Here is a 22,055-nt window from a genome sequence, read left to right as displayed (position 1 = left end):
ACATGTCATCATCATCATTTTTAAAAATTTTTTAAATAAGAACAACAAAAGATTTACAATACAAATAAAACAATACAGTCTCTACAGACTATAGTTCATTTTTAAGCAATAAGCGAATTATGAATTAAATATATAACAAATGCATGAGAGAAATAAGAGGAAACGAGGGTAATATAAACAAAAACGAATAGCCTATTAAATACAAAGCAATAAGCATGAGTTTAAACATCACTCTAGGCTAATAATTCTTGAATATGCTTAAAGGAGGTTTACATTTATTTACATGTATAGATATAAAACTTTCCAAAATATATTAATGTAAAACCCAAAACAAGGTGTTTTGATTAAGTCTTAAACAATGATTAAGATTATTTTGGATAATAAAAGCATTTTCCTAATATAAGTAAGCTACACTTTAGCAAGTTACATCAATGTCATTTGTAAAACATGCATAAATGGCTAGACTGGAAATATTTAAGATGTGACTTTTATGAAAACTCATGATTACAGTACACCTTTCATAATTCTGTAATAAGTTTCATCTAAAGATGCTGCAAACAAATGAGCTCTCACATCCTCCGCTCGTTTTGCACCTGCACTGTGGAGAGCATCCTGACTGGCTGTATCACCACCTGGTATGGAAACAGCACCAGCAGCAATCGCAAAGGCCTACATAGGATTGTGCGAGCTGCTGGACGCGTAGTAGGAGGTGACCCTCCCTCCCTTCAGGACATCTACACCAGTTGGTGCATGAGGAAAGCCAAGAGAATTATCAGCGACTTCAGCCACTCAAGCCATAGACTTTTCTCTCTGTTACCCTCAGGCAGACAGCATCCGGTCACGCACTAGCTGGCTAAAGAAAAGTTTCTTCCCTCAGACTTTTAGGCTGACAAACACTTAACACACCCCACGCAGACTCTTCCATACCCCTCACTGCACACCATCGATATGTAGCATGCATTGCAATTTAACCAATTCATACTTGAAACAATACTGCCTACAACTATGCATAACCTATTCATTGTACATATCACTGTCAATTTTACATTGTCCTGTTTTTTTGGCAGTATGCTGTTGTATTTTGCTCTGTCTGTATTTTGCACTGTCATTGTATTTGCACTGTTACATCTGTATTTTGTACAGTCTGGAGCCAGCACCTAAGCTTTTTACTCATCATAGCACACGTGCTGCTGATGATGTGTCAATAAAAGTGATTTGATTTGATTTGAAACAGTGTAGTGCAAATCTTTGTTTTAAAATGAAGAAAACTTCAAGTTCAGACGACTTTCTGTGTGCAGGGGGTAGAAAGCACTGAACACTAACGTCAATTGAAACAGTTTTTTTTCTTAAAGCTCTCTTATAACTTAATTATTATCAAAATCAGGAGTCATGAACTACCTCGTTTTTTTATTTGTACTCTTCTTCTGTTTGTCTACTTATATTGTTACCAAGATTTCTCTATCAAAAACATCATAATTTTGAAATAATTGAGTATTTTTCTGAATTGTTTTTGACCCTAATCGGCAAAACACTGTTTAAATGGGCATGGTTGATTTAGACTCTGATTTAGACCCATTGTTCTGATTGGCTGACAGTTTTGCATATCAAAAGAGCTAAACAGGAAGTGAAGTACAAGTGAGCATCAACAATCATCATCATCATCAAAAGTCATTTAACTTGGCGGCCATGTTTGAAACAGGCATCAAATTCTATAAAATTGTTTGCTAAGTTTACGATTAAATATCATATCAGGAATCACCAATAACATTAAACAACAACTGTCTCTTTAGTTTCATTTTTAAACGTTCGAATCACACAAAATCAGCAGAAACTCACATCTGGTCTGATCCCCTCCCCCAGAGAATCATCAGTCTATATCGATGATTGGCTCCTGTGCTAGAAGGCGGGGCTTCATTCTCCGTTATGTATTTTATAGTCTTTGGCATCAATCATCAGTGGAGGCAAAGCTTATCCACTGGTTTTGTCAGACATCCTTTAAAATAAGCTGATATTAGAAGAACCACAATGTGTTGAGCTCTGAAACTTGCAGGATGTTTTTATAGTATTTTGAGATCTTATATGTCAAAATCAAGGAAACATCAAGGAAATTTTGGTTTCTTATCTCATCCCCCATTTAAACAACAGAGACATGCATAATGTCAAAGACTATAGAATACACAAGACATGTCACTTGTATACTTTTGAATAGGAAAAAAGAGTAACGGTCAATATGGCGAATGAAGAACAGCAGCCAATCATCGATTGTTATAGTCTGACGATTCTCTGCAGGAGAGGATCAGACCAGACGTGAGTTTCTGCAGATTTTGTGTGATTCGAATGTTTAAAAATTAAACTAAAGTTGTTTTTAATTGTATTGGTGATTCTAATATGATATTTAATCATTAGCTTAGCAAGAAATTTTGGAGAATTTGATGTTTCCCCATTCAAACACAATGTTGTGTTTGAGACCGAGAGATGTTTCAAAGATGGCTATCGAGTGAAATGACTTGCCTTAAAGGGAGCTGAGCGAGGGGTCGCAATGACCAGAAATGAGAACCACTGGTTTACAGTACCTCTCTAAAGGGAACATCTGAGGGATTCTGTGAATGAACACAGAACACGACTCACCGCGTCTCATCCACCATCGACCTTTAATGATCCTGTGGATGAGGACGTTCATCTTTTCTCGTAATCCCTTTAAGTCCCAGCAAGCTTCTCCCAGTTCGCTGTTTTTCCAAATCCACTGGCTCATCAGAACCTGCTCAACCGTGTCTTTACCTAAATCACCCTTGAAGGGAAAATGTAGGTTTAACGTGATGATATACTGAGCCTTTGGTGTTAGGTTGTGTTCACACTTGGCAGGTTTGACTAAAACAAACTTTTGTGCGATGGCTTTATTAGTGTAGGTTGTATGAATACGTATAAACGCTGCCATCCAAAACCTGGAGTGTACCAAATGAGCGGTCCAAAACAACTAAAAAGATGTCTAAATGAACTTAACTGAGATATGAATGCAACATATAGTGTAACGACATTTAAACAATCCAAAAAACAGGATAGCACAAGATGGGTCATGCTTAGCACAAAGCATTTTTAAATCTGTGAGTTTGGACTGTCAGAAATGGCAGTATGAGTGTTAAACAAACAATAGGACCAATGTTTTCTTTTGTCCAGATAAAACAAATAAGACAACAGTACCTTTAAGTGTGAACACACAACTTAAAAGTCCTCAACAAATCAAACACTGAATGAAGTATTCAGCATATATATTTTTAAATAAATGTATCTTCAAGATGTCTACTAAAAGTAAATGACATTCTCTTCTGATCTGAAATCAGCTCGCTTAAGCAATTTACACTCACCAGCCACTTTATTAGGTACACCTTACTAGTACTGGGTTGGACCTTCTTTTGTCTTCAGACCTGCCTTTGTGGGATAGATTAAACAAGGTACTGGAAATATTCCTCAGAGATTTTGGTCCATATTGACATAATAGCATCACACAGTTGCTGCAGATTTCTGAATGTGTGAATCTCTTGTTCCATCATATCCCAAAGGTGGTCTATTGGATTGAGATATGGTGACTGTGGAGGCCATTTGAGTACAGTGAACTCATTAGCCCCTTTTCACACAGACCTTTCCGGAAAATTACCAGCAATTTTTAGGAAAGTTCTGTATGTGTGAACAGGCCCTTTTTGAAAATACCAGTAAACTCTTAACGGCAATTTTCAGGAAAGAGAAGTTGTAACATTACAGGTAATTTGCTGCGCTGTGTGAATGCAGAGGGAAGATTGCCAGAAAGAGCGCGTGCACGTCTAGGACGTGCTGACGTAAGACGTCTAGAACAGTCAGACGAATTCACAGCCGAGTGGTTTATGAAAATAAAAACCTTTGAATATTTTTCAAGACACCTTTAGCTGCTAGATGTCAGTCAGATAACATTTCTATGTTCCTTCTTAATGCCAACTGTGTAAATAATTATCAATAAGATGCTTATGATAAGCCGTTGTTTGTTTACCTTCAAGTTCTGCTTCCTTCAGTTGCTTTGAGCATCGCGTGTGCCTGTGAAGCAGCCCGTGAGCGCCAGGCTGCCAGCACACACACATATCATGTACATCTCAACATGTGAAAGTGTTCCTCTATGTTTCCATCTAAGCTGTTCACAATACTTCTCCTCCATCCACAGAGTTTGTAATGTAGTCAAATGTTTACAAACACATTCTGATGTCAGAATTTATCGGTATTTTGGAGTGGATGTGTGAATGGTCTTTACCGGAACAATCCCGTAACGTCCTCGCCTGTGTGAACAGCGCTTTTTTGAACTTACCGGTAAAGTCGTTCTGTAAATTCTCTGTATATTTACCAGTCTCACTGTGTGAAAGGGGCTATTGTCATGTTCAAGAAACCAGTCTGAGATTATTTACGCTTTATGATATGGCGTGTTATCCTGCAGGAAGTAGCCATCACAAGATGAGTACACTGTGGTCATAAAGCAATGGACATGGCTAGCAACAATATCAGGTAGGCTGTGGTGTTGACATGAGGCTCAGTTGGTACTAATGGGCCTAAAGTGTGGCAGGAATATACCCCCAACACCATTACACCACCACCAGCCTGAACCGTTGATACAAGACAGGATGGATCCATGCTCTCATGTTGCTGACGCCAAATTCTAAGCTTGAATGTCGCAGCAGAAATCGAGACTCATCAGAGCAGGCAACGTTTTTCCAATCTTCTATTGTCTAATTTTGGTCAGCCTGTGCAAATTGTAGCCTCAGTTTCCTGTTCTTAGCTGACAGGAGTGGCACCCGGAGTGGTCTTCTGCTGTTGTAGCCCATCTGCTTCAAGGTTGGGTGTGTTGTGCGTTCAGGGATGCTCTTCTGCATAACTCGGTTGTAACTAATGCTTATTTGAGTACTGTTACCTTTCTATCAACTTAAACCAGTCTGGCCATTCTCCTCTGACCTCTGGCATCAACAAGGCAAATTGCGCCCACAGAACTGCCGCTCACTGGATATTTTCTCTTTTTCAAACCATTCTCTGTAAACCCTAGAGATGGGTGTGCATGAAAATCCGAGTAGATCAGCAGTTTCTGAAATACTCAGACCAGCATGTCTAGCACCAACAACCATGCCACATACAAAGTCACTCAAATCTCCTTTCTTCCCTATTCTGATGCTCGGTTTGAACTGCAGCAGATCATCTTGACCATGTCTACAAGCCTAAATGCATTGAGTTGCTGCCATGCAATTGGCTGATTAGAAATTTGCGTTAATGAGCAGATGTACAAGTGTACCTAATTAAGTGGCTAGTGAGTGTATTTTTTTTATTGCCTACAAAAGAAACCATTGTTATACAATGATTTACCTAATTACCATAATTACTCTAATTAACCCTGTTAAGCCTTTAAATGTCACTTTAAGTTGAATACTAGTATCTTGAAACATATCTATATCTAAAATATTATTTACTGTCATCATGACAAAGATAAAATAAATGAGTTATTAAAATTATTATGTTTAGAAGTCTGTGAAAAAAAATCTTCTCTCCGTTTAACAGAAATTGGAGAAAAAATATACAGGGGGCTGAAAATTCTGACTTCAACTGTACATCAAAAAAAAAAAGGAAAATTAAATGGTCACAACTTTACTTTCATGCAGACTTCAATAACAATGCTTGTGTTTTGTGCTTACCAGTGGTAATGATCTGATCTGCTGAGGTGAAAGTGTGAACAGAAGTCTTCCCACATGCTCGACATCTCCAACCGTCCATGTTTTTGGTTCTCTATTTCAAACCACAGAAACACTGTCAGATTCCCAGCAAAAAAAAGTAATTTGTATTTTGCTTGCACAACGCATAAACACAACATTTTGCAGCTGCTGTCAGAACAGAGAGGATGTCAACAACATGAAAATGGAATAAATTCGCCTCAGGTCTCACCCCAGCATGCTCTTCTCTGTAAGCAAAGCTGATATTTGTCGGAAGGTGTCAGAGGGCAGGCAATATTGTTTGAGCTCCTCCAGTCGCAGTTTCAGAGCATCTCTGTCGATGTCATCTAACACATCCCTGTCCAGAAAGGGCAGAAGAGGGCCGAGGATGTCCAAGGAGACTCCGGTGAGGCCATCATCAGAGATGCCCTTTAAAAAGATATTGAAGAATTGGATGAAAGCAGAACAAGAATGTGTTTTATCAAAGTCTGCAAAACCTGAGTGACATACATTCCTGTTCAAAAATGTAAAGTTGTGGGTTTTTTTACATTTATGCAATGATTGATACCTGAAGAGTTCAGATGTAAAAGCCTCTAAATGCCATCTGAAATGTTCGTCTAAAGATAGCATTTATTTTTTTCAGGTTTCTATGATCCGTATGTTCACTTTTATGGTAAAGAATATGTTCTTTCACAGCCTTTAAATTGAAATAACTGATCATAAATACTGGATGTTGAGTATAATGCAAATTTTAAAAGAAAATGTCGGACAGCACTTAAGAGGTTTTTGCTCTTCACTTGTACTCAGCACAAACGACAGAAAGTTACAACAGGGTGCCCAAACTTTTTCTTATAAATAAATAAATAAATAAATAAATAAATAAATAAATAAGCAAGCTCCAATATAAAGGCAATAACTACGACAAAGACAAAGCCCCTAACAGCCTTTCAAAGATCAAGTATGTATGTTTCAATTAATGCCCAGGTCTGTTGGAAAACGTCTGATTTCAACAGCAAATCTGCAATCATTTTCTCATATATATATATATATACAGTTGAAGTCAGAATTATTAGCCCCCCTTTGATTTTTTTTCTTCTTTTTTAAATATTTCCCAAATAATGTTTAACAGAGCAAGAAAATTTTCACAGCATGACTGATAATATTTTCCCTTTTGGAGAAAGTCTTATTTGTTTTATCTCGGCTAGAATAAAAGTAGTTCTTAATTTTTTAAACACTATTTTAAGGACAAAATTATTAGCCCCTTTCAGCAAATTTTTTTTTCAACTGTCTACAGAATAAACCACCATTATACAATAACTTGCCTAATAACCCTAACCTGCCTAGTTAACCTAATTAACCTAGTTAAGCCTTTAAATGTCACTTTAAGCTGTATAGAAGTGTCTTGAAAAATATCTAGTAAAATATTATTTACTGTCATCATGGCAAAGATAAAAGAAATCAGTTATTAGAGATGAGTTATTAAAACTATAATGTTTAGAAAAGTGTTGAAAAAAAATCTCTCCGTTGAATAGAAATTGGGGAAAAAATAAACAGGGGTTCTAATAATTCAGGGGGGCTAATAATTCTGACTTCAACTGTATATCTGTTTCGACCTCTGTGTCCATTCTGTCTTAGTAGGTTGGCGGGTCTTCATCCAGTTCACTGTATTTATTTTCCTAGCTATTATTAATAATATATGTACTGCAAATAGGTGAGACTTACTGAATTGATCAGGGATAAAGCCATCAAGCAGATAAAAATACTGGGTGGATTGGTATGTCATATCCTAAGACTCTTCTAATGTCCCTGTTAACCTCCTGCTAATACACTTGTATTTTGGGACATTCCCAAAATATGTGAAGGATGTCAATCTGATGTTTTGAAATCAAAGTAGTCAATTGATGTCAAATTGATTTGCATTTGTGACATGCTTTTGATCATCAAGTTGAACTGAGAGCAAACATGTGTTTTTTACAAAATATTTGCTGTTATTTCAACATTTTTTAAAGCAGTTTCCACAAAAACAATATTAAGCAACTCAACCTAATATTTTTAGTATGTTGTGAAATGTTTACCTTAACATAAAATCAGTAAGTTTTGTGAATGTGACACTAAAAAGCAACGTAATGGCTGCTTTTATAGAAACATTTTAATGTATAACATATTAAACAGAAAAGAAATAATATGTCTATGTCTGGTACAAGCTTAAAAATACCATGGTACTCCAAAATGTTTCAACTATTATACCCTGTTAAAAGTTTTATATTGTAGTAACATTTCACAAAGCTACTGTTTCCACTGTATTTATATCCAATGTGCTCATAAAGGATTCAGTGATGAAATGTTGAAGATCTGCAATAATTCCAGTCTTACGAGTACGTCAATAGCTTTCTCTGCCAGAGCCGTTTGTTTGTGTCGTGGAAGCTGCAGGAAGTCAATGAAGTGTTGTCGAACATGCTCCAGTACGCCTATGAGTGAGGAGTTAGACAGGTGCTCCATCATGGTCAACCTTTGAGACCAAATACAACAATAAGTCCCTGCAAGTAAGAAGAAGAGCAAAACAAACAAAAGGATTGTGGGTAGCACAGAATTGATCTCACGGTAAGCTTGCAGCAAATGAGGGGTCCAAGTCGTTCAGATCAATATCAGGCTGTTGCTGTAACTCCAACACAATGCATTTCCTCTGTGGAAACATAAAATTTGATGGAATCATAAAATGTCGTTGCATGTTTGATGCAGAGACACCAAAAGGGATTTTTTAGTAGGTGAGACATGCATTTTAATAATGAAACATTATTTCTCCACCAAACAATTTTGTGTTTAATAGATGTCTAATAGATTAGACAGACTTCACACCTATACTACCTGACAAAAGTCTTGTCGCCTATTTAAGTTTTAGGAGCAACAAATAATAACTTGACTTCTAGTTGATCATTTGGCATCAGAAGTGGCTTAAATGAAAGGCAAAGGCCTCTAGATTACGCTTATTTTACCAAAATAAAATATGATCATGCCTTGATTTTTTTAATTTTTATAATTCAACTTTTTTATTGTTCAACAGCAGTGGTGGAAAGAGTACTGAAAAATCATACTTAAGTAAAAGTACCATTACTTGCCTAAAAATGTTACACCTGGCTCAAGGATGTAACATAATGAGGGAGACGACAAGGAGAAGTATAATCAAAAAGAATATTTATTTAGCTCAATTTAAATTATATAATCAAAATATCAGTATCAGTATGTTCAATCAGTGTGAAATGCAAATGAATGGATGCTGTAAATGTTGTCAGTGATAATGTATGGATGCGAAACAAAGCATAAAGGCCAAATAGGAGCGCGGCTCTGGCCAACTGCCAAGTGAATGGACAGCGGCCCCGACAAACTCTCTGCCGGGGTTTAAATAAGGGCGCTGACCAGCATCAGGTGCGCTGAAGGCACGCCCCCAATCTGGAATCAAAATCAAAGACACAAAACAACAACGCAGTCCTAACAATGATCATGCCTTGATTTTTTTAATTTTTATAATTCAACTTTTTTATTGTTCAACAGCAGTGGTGGAAAGAGTACTGAAAAATCATACTTAAGTAAAAGTACCATTACTTGCCTAAAAATTTGGTGCAAGTAGAGTAAAAGTATCTGTTGTAAATATTACTCAAAGTATGAGTAAAAAGTATCCCTTTTAAAAGTACTCAAGAGTAGTGAGTAATGAGTATTACGCTGTAAAAAGCTGATGCATTTACATCTAGCTTGTGGATGTGTGTAAATGTAACATTCTGTAATTCTGTAATAGTTATTGCCCAGGAGGCACACAACATCATAAGAGGTTAATACTAGCTTAGATTTAGGTTTTTTAAGTCAGGCGATGGCGAGGCAGTGGTGCAATAGGTAGTGCTGTCGCCTCACAGCAAGAAGGTCGCTGGTTCGAACCTCAGTTCAGTTGGCGTTTCTGTGTGGAGTTTGCATGTTCTCCCTGCCTTCGCGTGGGTTTCCTCCGGGTGCTCCGGTTTCCCCCACAGTCCAAAGACATGTGGTACAGGTGAATTGGGTAGGCTAAATTGTCCATAGTGTATGAGTGTGTGTATAAATGAGTATGTGGATGTTTCCCAGAGATGGGTTGCGGCTGGAAGGGCATCCGCCGCGTAAAAACTTGCTGGATATGTTGGCGGTTCATTCCGCTGTGGCGACCCCGGATTAATAAAGGGACTAAGTCGACAAGAAAATGAATTAATGAATGAAAGTCAGGCGATTAAAATTCAATGTCTAGTCAGCGTCAATGGACTACGTTATTTTGATGTCAAATGATGTTGATATTTGGTCGATTTTAGGTTGTGTTGGAAAGTCACCAAAATCCAACATCAAGCCAACATCTTAAACCAACGTCATTGATGTTAGATATTGACATTTGTTTGGCAGGTATGGCAACCAACATCCAACGTCTGATAGACGTCATAGTGGTAACGTCCACACAACACCAAGCTGTAACATCATTAGACATTGATATTTGGTTGATTTTAGGTTAAACGTTGAACATTGATGTAGGCCTGACACTAAGTTCTGACGTCAAATCGATTTTCATTTCCAAACAAAATGCAACTTCCCCATGACATTAGGGTATAACATCTACCTGACCTCATGTTGACATCTTGTGCCTGCTGGGTGTTTAAGGCCATTTCGGTCATCATACAGTAAACATCCGCCATCTTCTCATCAGTGACATGCATCTTAACAGTCTCTGGGTCAATGCGTGTAAAGATTTTGCATATCTTCTTGGACACTTTTAATGCTTTCAAGCAGTTTGCTGCATTTATAAACCGCCCATGGCTTGAGGTAGTTCATTATGATGCGATTTACCTTCTATGTGTGATTTGATTGGACGGGAATCACAGGACTGATTTTTCTAATCCCCATAGACAAGAAAAAATAAAGTAGTGAGTGCAGGTTGAAGGAAAGTAGTGGAGTAAAAGTACCAATACCGCACTATAAATGTACTCAAGGGAAAGTAAAAGTACACATTTATAAAACGACTTAGTAAATTACAATTCCTGAGAAAAACTACTCTATTACAGTAGTTTGAGTATTTGTAATTAGTTACTTTACAACACTGTTCAACAGCAAAGAAACACTTCACACTACACATACATATGATACATGTTACATATTCAGCCACCCGTAACACCAGGCAAATTCTACTAAGAAAAACAACGTATAGCAAACATATATGGAAATGTAGGTTGCGGTACGTTTTGTAAGTACATACTAATTTATCCTAATCTTAGATGTTTCCAGAGTTTATCCCATTTGTACTTCTCCCTCATTGTTCAATTTCACCAGCATACACTCATACGATTTTCGTTGGGGCCGTGGTACATTGGACCAGCTCTATACCCTCACCAGGGTGCTCGAGGGTTAATGGGAGTATGCCCATCCAGTGCACATGTGTTTTGTGGTCTTGGACATCCAGTCTGTTGTGGTGAAGAAGGAGCTGAGCCGAAAGGCAAAGCTCTCGATTTATCTGGCCAATCTACGTTCCTACTTTCACCTATTGGTCATCATGAGTTTTGGGTCATGACTGAAAGGACAAGACCTCGGATACAAGCAGGCGAAATGAGTTTCCTTCAAAGGGTGGCAGGGCGCACTCTTAAAGATAGAGTGAGGAGCTCTGACACCCGGGAGGAGCTCGGAGTAGAGCCTCTGCTCCTCCACATCGAGAGAAGTCAGCTGAGGTGGCTCGGGTTTCGGATGCCTCCTGGACACCTACCTAGGGAGGTGTTTTTCAGGCATGTCCCACCGGGAGGAGAACTCGGGAAAGACCCAGGACTCACTGGAGGGACTATGTCTCTCAGCTGGCCTGGGAACGCCTCGGTATCCCCCCGGAGGAGCTGGAGGAAGTGTCTGGGGAGAGGGAAGTCTGCGGTTCTCTGCCCCCGCGACCAGGCCCCGGAAAAGCGGCAGAAAATTAATGAATGAACTCTCATACGATGCAATTTCAATCATCCCACTCTTTTTAATCCACTCTTTCATTTCTGGCATTCTGGGACACATCCAATCACGTAGTATCATTCTAGCAGCTGTAATTAGTCCAATCTTAAGAAGAATAAAGGAATTTTTACATATATTAGGTATCACTAGTTTGTCACCCAGAAGGCATAGCCGTAGCTCTACAGGTAACTCACAGTTTAGCCACTCCACCATTATTTTTAAAATTTTACACCAGAATGGGTAAACTAGACAACATTCCCAGATCCTGTGTAAATACGCACCCTCTTCTTTATTGCATTTCCAACACTGATTATTTACAGTTAGTTCCATACTATAGAGTCTGGATTGTGTGTAGTAGTATCTATTTATTATTCATGCCTTGATTTTTAATTTAATTAGGACAGTAAGGTCTGACTTTGCTAAGACAAAAGTCTTGTCAAACAGAAATAATGTACAGTATAGAATATAAAGTCATGCTGTAGTGGAAAAAAAAGTTATATTCAATGCAATGACTCAAATAACTTATTAATAAAGTCACCTGGAAGGGCAAAGAAAGCGTTCTTGCAGGACTCCCACAGTTCATTAAGATTTTAATCAGCTCTCTCACGCCCCCATACTGAATGAAAACCCCAAACCATGATTTGTCCTTCACCAAACATGACTGATTTTTGTGAGATTCTTGGGTTCATGCGGGTTCCAGTAGGTCTTGATTGATGGATGATTGGGATGCAGTCCAACACATGATTCTTCTGAAAAATCGACCTTCTTCCACTTTTCCAAATGATCAACTAGAAGTCAAGTTATTATTTTTTGCTCTTACAACTGGGACCAGCAATAAGACTTTTGTCATGTAGTGCAGTCATTTATTCCGGTCTTTTTGTAAACTAGTCCAGTTTTGGGATATTCTAAGATGTCCATTTGATTTTCACAGACAGCCCAAATTTTGCTTTGTTTAGTTGTCTATTAGATGTCTATTAGACTTCTTTTAAATACCAAAATTGCTTGCTGAGTTATTATTCTGCTACATTATTTAATCAAAACATTACAATCTCTGCATGATGAATTTACAGCAAATTATTTAATGTTAATACAAAAAAATGCCTTATATCTTACCAAACCAGGTCTAAGTCCTCCTGGTAACGCAGTGATGAACTGCAATAATTCAATGAAGCCCGAGTCATTTACCCACAGCATCAGCCATTCACAGCTCATCCCACCAGCAATACGACCTAAATCCCTTCAGTGGAGAAGAAACATATTTGACTGAATGTTATTAAAATTGAAAGCAATAGAATTGCAAAAAAACAGCATGCATGAATAATGATGTTCAGTTCCAGACTGTGATGATGCTGTTCTATAACAGGGTTTCGCAAAGTCCCAATTGATAGTTTTCACGTCGTCACACCAATAGGGAAAATCCCTCCCTGGGGGGCAAAAAAATGAACGCCAAGTCATTGGCTGAGTGATTTCTCTCTATTTTTAATCTGAAAGCCTGATAACTGTTGTGCAATAAAATACAGCATTACTAACTAATGAAGAGACACCGCTGGGCTTTGCTTCAACAGAATTCCCTCATAGAAGAACGGAGAATTGTATGGATTTGTGCCGAATGTCAGCTTCATTGACAGAATCATTTCAATCATCAGAATCATTTGTATGCATTTTATACATCTATTCTAATTTACAGGTTAAGTGCAATTAGAGTATAAATTGAAATGCAACGTCAAAGTAAAAATAGCAAAAATGAAGGAATGGATTTTCCCTACCTGCAAATATTAATCTAAGCAAAACAAACCAACACCACATAAAAAATCAGACACTAACGCTCTATAAAGCTGTCAATATAATGACTAAATCGCTGAGTAATATCCATAAGATAGATAAAAACATTGGCGAATTGTAGTTCTGACAGGTACACAAGGGTTTTAAATGACTGAAAAGCAGCTGCGGGTGCAATGTATGGATCGCAAGTACCCACAATTTACAGTTTGTGATTATTTATCTGTTTTGTTCTATTGATATGTGATCCACATATCCGTAGCTTGAAACAGATGGAAATATGACTGGATTGTGCAGTGTTTTAATGGAGATCTTAGTGTAGATCTCATTATAATTGAAAGGTCCAAATCTATAACTAAACAGGCACATAAATATATATAAAAAATTAAATGTATTTTAAATTTAATAATACATTAATAACAAGTACAAATGTGTAAATTTAAGAGGTTAATTTAAGTGTCAGCTATTTTTATTAAAAAACACAACCAGAGGTAAGTCCCCAGCAGGCACAGGGCATTGGCATATCCCAATGTCGTGGGGACGTTGGATTTTGTTTGGAAATAAAAATCTGGTTGACAACAGGTTCCAACATCAGGCCGACGTCAATGTCCAACGTCCAACCTAAAGTCAACCTAAAAGCAACTAAATTTCAACATCTAATCATGTTACAACTTGACATTGTGTGGACGTCACCACTATGACATCTATCAGATGTTAGATTTTGGTCACTTTCCAACACAACCTAAAATCAACACAATATCACTATAATTTGACATCGCTATTGGCCGTTTATCTTAGACGCTGGCTAGACATTGAATTTTGGTCCCCTGACATCATGGTCTAAGTCTAACCTAATATTAACGTCTTGAGATGTTGTGTGCCTGCTGGGTCATAAGTAACAAGGGGCATAAATACAGAGCAGTCTACTGTGAGAAATTGCACTGTCAGTTTTACATTTGTTGACTACCCTGCTGAAAAAAAGCTTGGTTAGATGGATTTAACAAGGGGATAGATTGCTTTTTTGAAGAGGGTTTTGGCCACTTCCAAGGTGGTCAGGCTAGGAGACCAGCTGGAATGACCAGGCAAAACCAGCTTTGTCTAGCTTAAACTAGCTAAAACCAGCCTGAAAGTTACTAAAACTATCTTGAAAATGGACAAACCCCCTCTAAAACGAGCCTGATAAACCAGAACCAGCCAACTATCTCAGGCCTATTTAAGCTGTTGTTGTTGTATAAATAGCAAAAGTGAAGGAATGGATTTTTCCCTACCAGCAAATGTTAATCTAAGCAAAACAAACCAACACCATCTAAAAAATCTAACACTAACACTCTAACACACGTCTAATCATGTTACATCTTGACATTGTGTGGACGTTACCACTATGACATCTATCAGACGTGTTATAATGTTGTGCCTGTTGGGTCATAAGTAACATTGGGCAATATTACACTGCAGTCTAATGTGAGAAATAGTGCTGTCAGTATTACATTTGCTTACTAACCTGCTGAAAAAACAGCTAAAACCATCTTAAGCTGGCTGCATGATTTTAACAAGGGGATGAATTGTTTTTGGAGGGGTTTCAGACTAGGAGACCAACTGGAATGACCAGGCAAAACCAGCCTGAAAGTGACTAAAACCATTCTGAAAATGGAGAAACCCCCTCTAAAACCAGCCTGATCAACCAGAACCAGCCAACTATCTCAGGCCCATTTAAGCTGTTGTTGTTGTATAAATAGCAAAAGTAAAGGAATGGATTTTTCCCTACCAGCAAAAGTTAATCTAAGCAAAACAAACCAACACCATATAAAAACTCAGACACTAACACTCTAGCATACGTCGTGGGGATGTTGGATTTTGTTTAGAAATAAAAATCGAGTTGACGTCAGAACCCGTCAGGCTGATGTCAATATCCAACATCCAACCTAAAATCAACTAAATATCAACATCTAATCATGTTACATTATGACGTTGTGTGGACATTACCACTATGACATCTATCACACGTGTTATAATGTTGTGCCTGTTGGGTCATAAGTAACATTGGGCAATATTACACTGCAGTCTAATGTGAGAAATGGTGCTGTCAGTATTACATTTGCTTACTAACCTGGTGAAAAAAACGGCTTAAACCATATTAAGCTGGCTGGATGATTTTAACATGGGAATGGATTGTTTATTGGAGGGGTTTCAGACAAGGAGACCAACTGGAATGACCAGGCAAACCAGCCTGAAAGTGACTAAAACCATCCTGAAAATGGAGAAACCCGTCTAAAACCAGCCTGATCAACCAGACCCAGCAGGCTTATTTAAGCTGTATTTTTTTTTTTTTTGCAAACTTTTGCTTCTTTTTACTATAATCACACAGAACAGTTTTGTGCTGAATTGGGGCTGAATTACTGTATACCTCTCTGTTTAATCATCTTTGAAAATATTTTACATTATTTTAATCTCTTACACACTGTAAAAAATCTTGCTGTGTTTAAGTTTTTAGATTTTTTTTCTAGTCATCTCAATTTACATCAATCAAACTGACTAAAAATAAGTTCGGTTAACCTTTGTGCAGCTTAAAAAAATGTAGTTGAAACCTGGTGAACTTATTACAATAATATAAAAAGAACCAAATGATTTGTTGTCTTGACTATTTGTCATTACATTTGTTTCAGTGTGCACAATTACAGTAGTGCTCTTAAATACAAAATGGAGGTGGTCCGGATTGAATTCTCCACAGGTCTGGGGGACTTTGAGAAACCCTGTTCTGTAGTATATCAAACTACATCTGCTGCTAGTCTGAGAGTCAACAAACATAAAGTATAATAATGCTTGATATCACTTACAGTATTGACTCTCTTGTGATGTTTACAGTCCGCTGAATTATCTTGAACAGCATTTGAGCCTGTTGTGTCAAATACAACAAGTGAGTCTGAGAAACTAGATCGTCCTCAAGGTAGTATCTGATACACTTTTGGCTGAGACAAAGTCTCTTTAATGTGGGTGATAACTAATTCATATTGCCTGGTGGAGGCTATTGTACCGCATTAAGATCAATTTGCTTGATGGCAGTTGAGGGGCTCGGATTATTAATTTGCTGAAAGGTTCTTTCATAGCATGACAAAGAATCCACCAAAGAATTTGAGATCTGCTTTGTCTGGCAAGCGCAGTACAGGGCACTGAATGTAATGTACATTGTGCAAACACTGAATGGCCAATGCTTCCATGGTTTCTTGGTCATGCTTATGTGCAGTTTAGGGGAAATTAAGAAATATATGAGAAATCAAACAATCATATATGTTCATTTGCAATTATCATTAACAATAAGGAGCTCCACGATTAACAATTGTGGAGCTGTGCATTAGTGGATTTGCTCTTCAGTGTTTGGACTTTCAGCAGTGAAATTTAAACCAGACACAGTCTACACTGTAAAAGGCTATAGAAATAAACATTAATCGAATAAAGTCTGTCACTGAACAGCATTGGCTGAAGACTTAAGGCTGATTTATACTTTCGCCTGACAACATGAATCACCACTGAGTGCGCGTGCACCTCACGAAATGGACGAGGCTTTTACACTTGACACGTTCGTAGTTAAGATATTCTTTAAAATGACAGGGGGGAGTCCCACCGTAAAAATCAAACAAGTAAGCATACACAGCAAACTCATTAGTGTAATTTAGAGTAAAGTGCTGAAATTCTAGAGTTAGATAAATATAAAATAACCCTCTGAGTGTTAAAAGATGATTTGCCTCCTTGTCATGCAGACTTACAATTATCTAACGCTAATACAGTGTTGACTATTACATCCGGGAGTTTATGCAGCAATAGCCCTGGAGGATTTTCTCAGACGCCATTTTCTTTTGCCACGAGGAGCATTGAGAAGAAGCAACTGGCGAGTAAAATTACTTGTTATGCTTGTATATAGACATTTGATATCCAAATCGTTATAAATATCTCACAAAATAGCCTCATTTTTCATCTTTATTTTGTTTGTACTAGCTATGTTACATTAAAACTAAAGAAAATAAAGCTGTATTAAAACTGCTCCTTTTGGTTTAAAATACGAAAAAATACGGTCTGTGACTGTTTTGAATTGTTTTCCTTAAACATTAACCGAATAGTTAATAAAGTGTTGCCGATGTTAAACAAGATATGTTTTTTATTTCTGTGCGGTGTTGAAAATTTGATCTAAGAGTGTTAACACATAACACTGAGTGGTGTTCATATGATCCTCTGTGGTGTTAATATTTTACACCATAAGAGTTTGCTAATTAACACTCTCTGAGTGTTGATAATGTTAGCTCTTTCAAACGTGTTATTTTAACACTTTTATAGTGGTTCCCATATAAACTCTGAGGGAGTGTTATTATAAACTCAAAGGTATTTAAATCTACTATGTAAAACTTGTAGTTTAGAAGTTGGAAGTTTACGGAACTATGTCATTACTATTGTTCAATATTTTTTAAGGTCCCACTTTATATTAAGTGTCCCTAACTACTATGTACTCACATAAAAAAAATACAATATACTTACTGTGTTTATAATGTATTTGAGAACACTTGAGTTGGAATAGAGGTTTGGTTATAGACAGGTTTGGTGGCATGGGTAGGTTTAAGGGTGGGTTAAGGTGTAAGGGATGGTCAATAATGTACTTGCAAAAGTTAATTACAGATGTAATTACATACAGGTATTTAATCAAGCATAATTACACCGTAAATACATGTATTTACACAATAAGTACATTGTAACATACTATTAATTCCTATGTAAATACATATTAGTTAAGGCCGCTTAATATAAAGTGGGACCTTTTTAAAATATTTTTATAAATTATTTTAATGATTATGAAGATTTTTTATAATCATTCAAGACTTTTTAAATCAAACTTTGATACATCATTTGCTTTTTTTCATATCCCGGACAGTTCTTCCTATTAAAGTTGATATTAACATATTAATGACAACAGAACATGGGTTGCTCTACAAATATATTATTTATTATGGCAAGAATAAAAGCAAACAAAAGGTACACTTACTAAATAATACTAACATTTTTTTTTTTTGATTTAGCTCGCTCCACAATCCACACATTACTGTCTGGCTGTATTTCGTGTCCTCTTCTTGTATTCTAAGACAGGGGTGCCCAAACTTTTTCTTATGAAGGGACAAAAACTAAACTTGATTGAGGCTAGTGGGCCAAGGATACACATAGTTTCCATGGGTAATTTCCTCATTTATTTAATATTTTAATATGACAAGAATACATTGCTTTATATTAACTAATACAGTAAAAAACGATACATTTATAACTGAATTACACTAGTTTTTGTCTTGATTTGCTTATTGATGTCTACTACATAGTACTTTATCTGTCGAGAGACAGTATTTACATTTTAAAAACTCAGATTCATTTACAACATTTAATTGAAACGTTTAATTTCAGTTAGCTTTTTTTGTAGCTCAGCAATAAAACTAACAAAAACGGTTATGTCAAATTAGAAACGAAGTCCTCTGTGTTAAAGGCATTCACCCCAATGCTCTCTCTCCTCTCATCAAAGCCTATAAAAATAGGCCATCAGTATATCGTAAACTTATAGGTTTAAATATTCCTTTCCAGTCATCAAAGAGAACATTTGTTCCTTTTCACTTTGTAACTATTAAATTGCTTTAAATTCAAAATGAATGGTGAAAAAACCTATTTTGGTAATTGTGTATTGAAACCACCTGGGTCTCCATTTTTGCCATGGCGTCTCTTTTTGGCTTTAACAAATTTGCCCCTCAAGTTATTCCAAACATTTATAAAAACTGGTCTCACTTTATTTTGATGGTCCCTTTAACATATTTTTTTGAATTTAGGTTACATTGCATTTACATGCCAACTAATTCTCAATAGGTCATAATTATAGGTCTGGGTTCGCGTTATGGTTAGTGTAAGTTGACATGTACTTGCAAAGTTTCTGTCAGTTGAAGAAATGTCTGTTGAAGAAGCAGTAACAGTATAAAGCAAAGAGTCTACTAATACTCAAATGAGAAGCGACTGGCATGTAGTTGCAGTGCAACTTTTAGTTGAACAATGTGCAATAGTGAACGTCAAAATGAAGTCTTACCCAAAAACTTTCTTCCTTTCCCACAAAATTCTTGCCATTTCTAGCCAAGAATTATTGGCCATCTGGTTATCCCTATGATCACACATGGATCATAAAGATGTCTGTACAGTCGTATCTGTTTCAGACAAAATCTCTTCAAAGTGATTCATACTCAAATGAAATGCGGCGACGCATGAACTGTTCACTCGAGTTTCAAAAAATATTGTACACTCGGCCAACCGAAATCATGTTACGCGCACCCAAAGCAAATCTCCACTAACTTCACAATGACGTCACAGTCACCGCGCACTTAAGCAAACTAGCGGATGCATCAAGTATAAATCAGCCTTCATATAGAAAAATGTATGCTTTTGTACATGTTGTGCAACAGCTAGGCTTTACTCCACACAGTTCTAATGTGCATTCTGACAGATAATTCTCATTTCTTAAAAAGACATGCAAAAAATCTACAATAGAATCACATCGATTAAAAATATTGCTTACTTTAAATATTCTAAAAAGTCCTTGATGTGCAGCAAAAATGTGACTATGCCTCAACATTACGTGATTGGAGCCAGCCGATCAATTTGAGAGCTCACTATTTCCAAATGCTGCTTTATTTTTTACTAAATAATTTAGTTATTCATATTTAATTAAGTAAATGACGTCTCAGAGGTGTCCTCTGTGCTCAAGCCATGCATTATATATGAACCAAAAAAGATCTACAATGGTTTCCCAGGGTTTATTGCAAAAGTCATTCATTATATATGAAAAAAGAGCTACAGTGGTTTCCCCCGTTGCATTTTTAAAAATATATATATTTTACTGGTAATTTAAGACATGTCCAAGAAAGTCTGGATTTCTAAATCACATTAGAGCTTTATTTCCAAATTATTAATGTCATTTTTTATAAATTTGCACGTTTTGATGGACATGTGGCCGGTGACAGTGTGTGAGCAAGAAAAAAGCAAGCTTGCCAAGAGAAAAAGTATGAAATTAGGGTTGTACCTGTTGATGAGACCAGGGCATATGCTTTAACAGAGATATATGTTGAAGAACTGCCTCGCCATCTAGATCTGACATTATTTTCTTCAAGGAGACGAATGGTACAAGGCATTGCAGCTGCTGGGTTACATTTGCAGAAATGCGTTCCAGAGCCTTAAAACAAACAGTGTGCCGTTTGATTTTCCAAATCAGATCTAATGCACGAGTACAAATGCTGACTGATTTGTAAAAACATACCTGTTGGAGAGCAAAATGGACCATCGCTCGATGAGCAGGACGCAGATTAGACAGCAGGGAACTCCAACAATGACAATCAAGTGGAGTTTCAGATACGAGTAAGTTTTTCAAGAAAACAGGGTCCAGACCCGGAAACAATGGCTTCAATCTGCAGAGCGTGTTGGCACTGAACTAAACAGGATTGAAACTGTAAATACAAGACCCTGGCTGTGTTTACACCTGGGATTAAGATGCATTTTCAATAAACCGATAATAAGTTTAGATGACAATAAATACTGGTGTAAAAGCATAGCAGTGTTGGGTAAATTACTAAGATTATAAGTAAGTTACTAATTAAATTAAGTTACTTTTCGAATTTATTTGACTGAATCAAACAACTATACAATTAATTAAATCAACATGCATATAAAAAGTGTAGTGCAAATATTTATAGCCCTTTATTAACCATAGGCTGTTAAACAAACAGAAACAGTTGGACGTGATGACGTCAGTAATATGCAAATTGACATATGACGTCATTTAGCGACATTTAGAGACTTCTTAAACAGAGCTAAAATTATTTGACGTGTTTAACATCTTCTTATGTAGCGCTTTGGGTTTAAGAAAAGTGCTTTACAAATAAAAATCATTATTATTATTGTTACGATGGAAGTTTAGTTATTATTGCAAATTGCATGTCTTTTTCTTTGTCCCGCCTTCTTTTAGTTTTTCTGTTATCCCATAGGCTCCCATGCCGGTATGATCCCGTGTTCTGATTGGCTGCTGGTCTCGGAGGCCTGTATAAAACGGAGCTTCCAGCAGGGTTCGGGGAGCTCATTTGTGCTGCGTTCGGTGCTGGGAGTGGAGCTCGTGGATTTCCCTTACCCCTTTGGCCGACGACCAACAATCAATTTTGTACTATTGTTCATACGTTAACCTATTTTGAGAGTTTGAGCGTGTAGGGGTGGCCTGCCTATTTATTTGATTACTTTTGACTATGTTTACGTTTGGGGAAAAAGGTAAGCTTCCTGTATTTTTCTTTAAATAGTAATAGGTAATTTAGTGCATTTACTTTATAGATTCTTCTGTTTGTTATTTTGGCCTGTGGTCATCCTGAAGAGATGCTCATTTATATTTACTAAATTTTAATAAATCTGCTGGGTTAAATCTATTCATATACTCTCAACTGAGTGTGTGAGTGTGGTTTTCGACCGAAGGGAATCTTTTGCATTAAGTTTTTGTTTTGTTTGGGAAATCCACCACCCCAACACATTTGTTTTCTTCGTTTATTA

The 22,055-nt window shown here is 36.9% G+C and overlaps 1 protein-coding gene across 3 annotated transcripts in view; it reads right to left on the bottom strand.

Annotated features, from left to right (window-relative positions):
- The window catches only part of LOC100004499 (stereocilin), a 65,017-nt gene that overhangs the window by 17,397 nt on the left and 25,565 nt on the right, over window positions 1–22,055 (bottom strand). For 2 of the 3 annotated variants that reach the window (XM_073908102.1, XM_073908101.1), the window contains exons 15-23: window positions 20,785–20,955; window positions 20,551–20,700; window positions 16,301–16,359; window positions 12,801–12,924; window positions 8,309–8,391; window positions 8,082–8,217; window positions 5,941–6,137; window positions 5,694–5,784; window positions 2,629–2,788 (exon numbers count right to left, since the gene is read on the bottom strand). In XM_073908102.1, the coding sequence (XP_073764203.1) occupies window positions 2,629–2,788; window positions 5,694–5,784; window positions 5,941–6,137; window positions 8,082–8,217; window positions 8,309–8,391; window positions 12,801–12,924; window positions 16,301–16,359; window positions 20,551–20,700; window positions 20,785–20,955 (1,171 nt within the window). Of the gene's footprint in view, window positions 1–2,628; window positions 2,789–5,693; window positions 5,785–5,940; window positions 6,206–7,931; window positions 8,218–8,308; window positions 8,392–12,800; window positions 12,925–16,300; window positions 16,360–20,550; window positions 20,701–20,784; window positions 20,956–22,055 lie in introns of all 3 variants that reach the window. The other variant, XR_012383171.1, reaches the window with a different exon arrangement.

Source organism: Danio rerio, chromosome 7, assembly GCF_049306965.1.
Source record: "Danio rerio strain Tuebingen ecotype United States chromosome 7, GRCz12tu, whole genome shotgun sequence".
Classification (NCBI taxonomy): Eukaryota; Metazoa; Chordata; class Actinopteri; order Cypriniformes; family Danionidae; genus Danio; species Danio rerio.
This window is presented reverse-complemented; position numbering and strand designations above follow the sequence as displayed.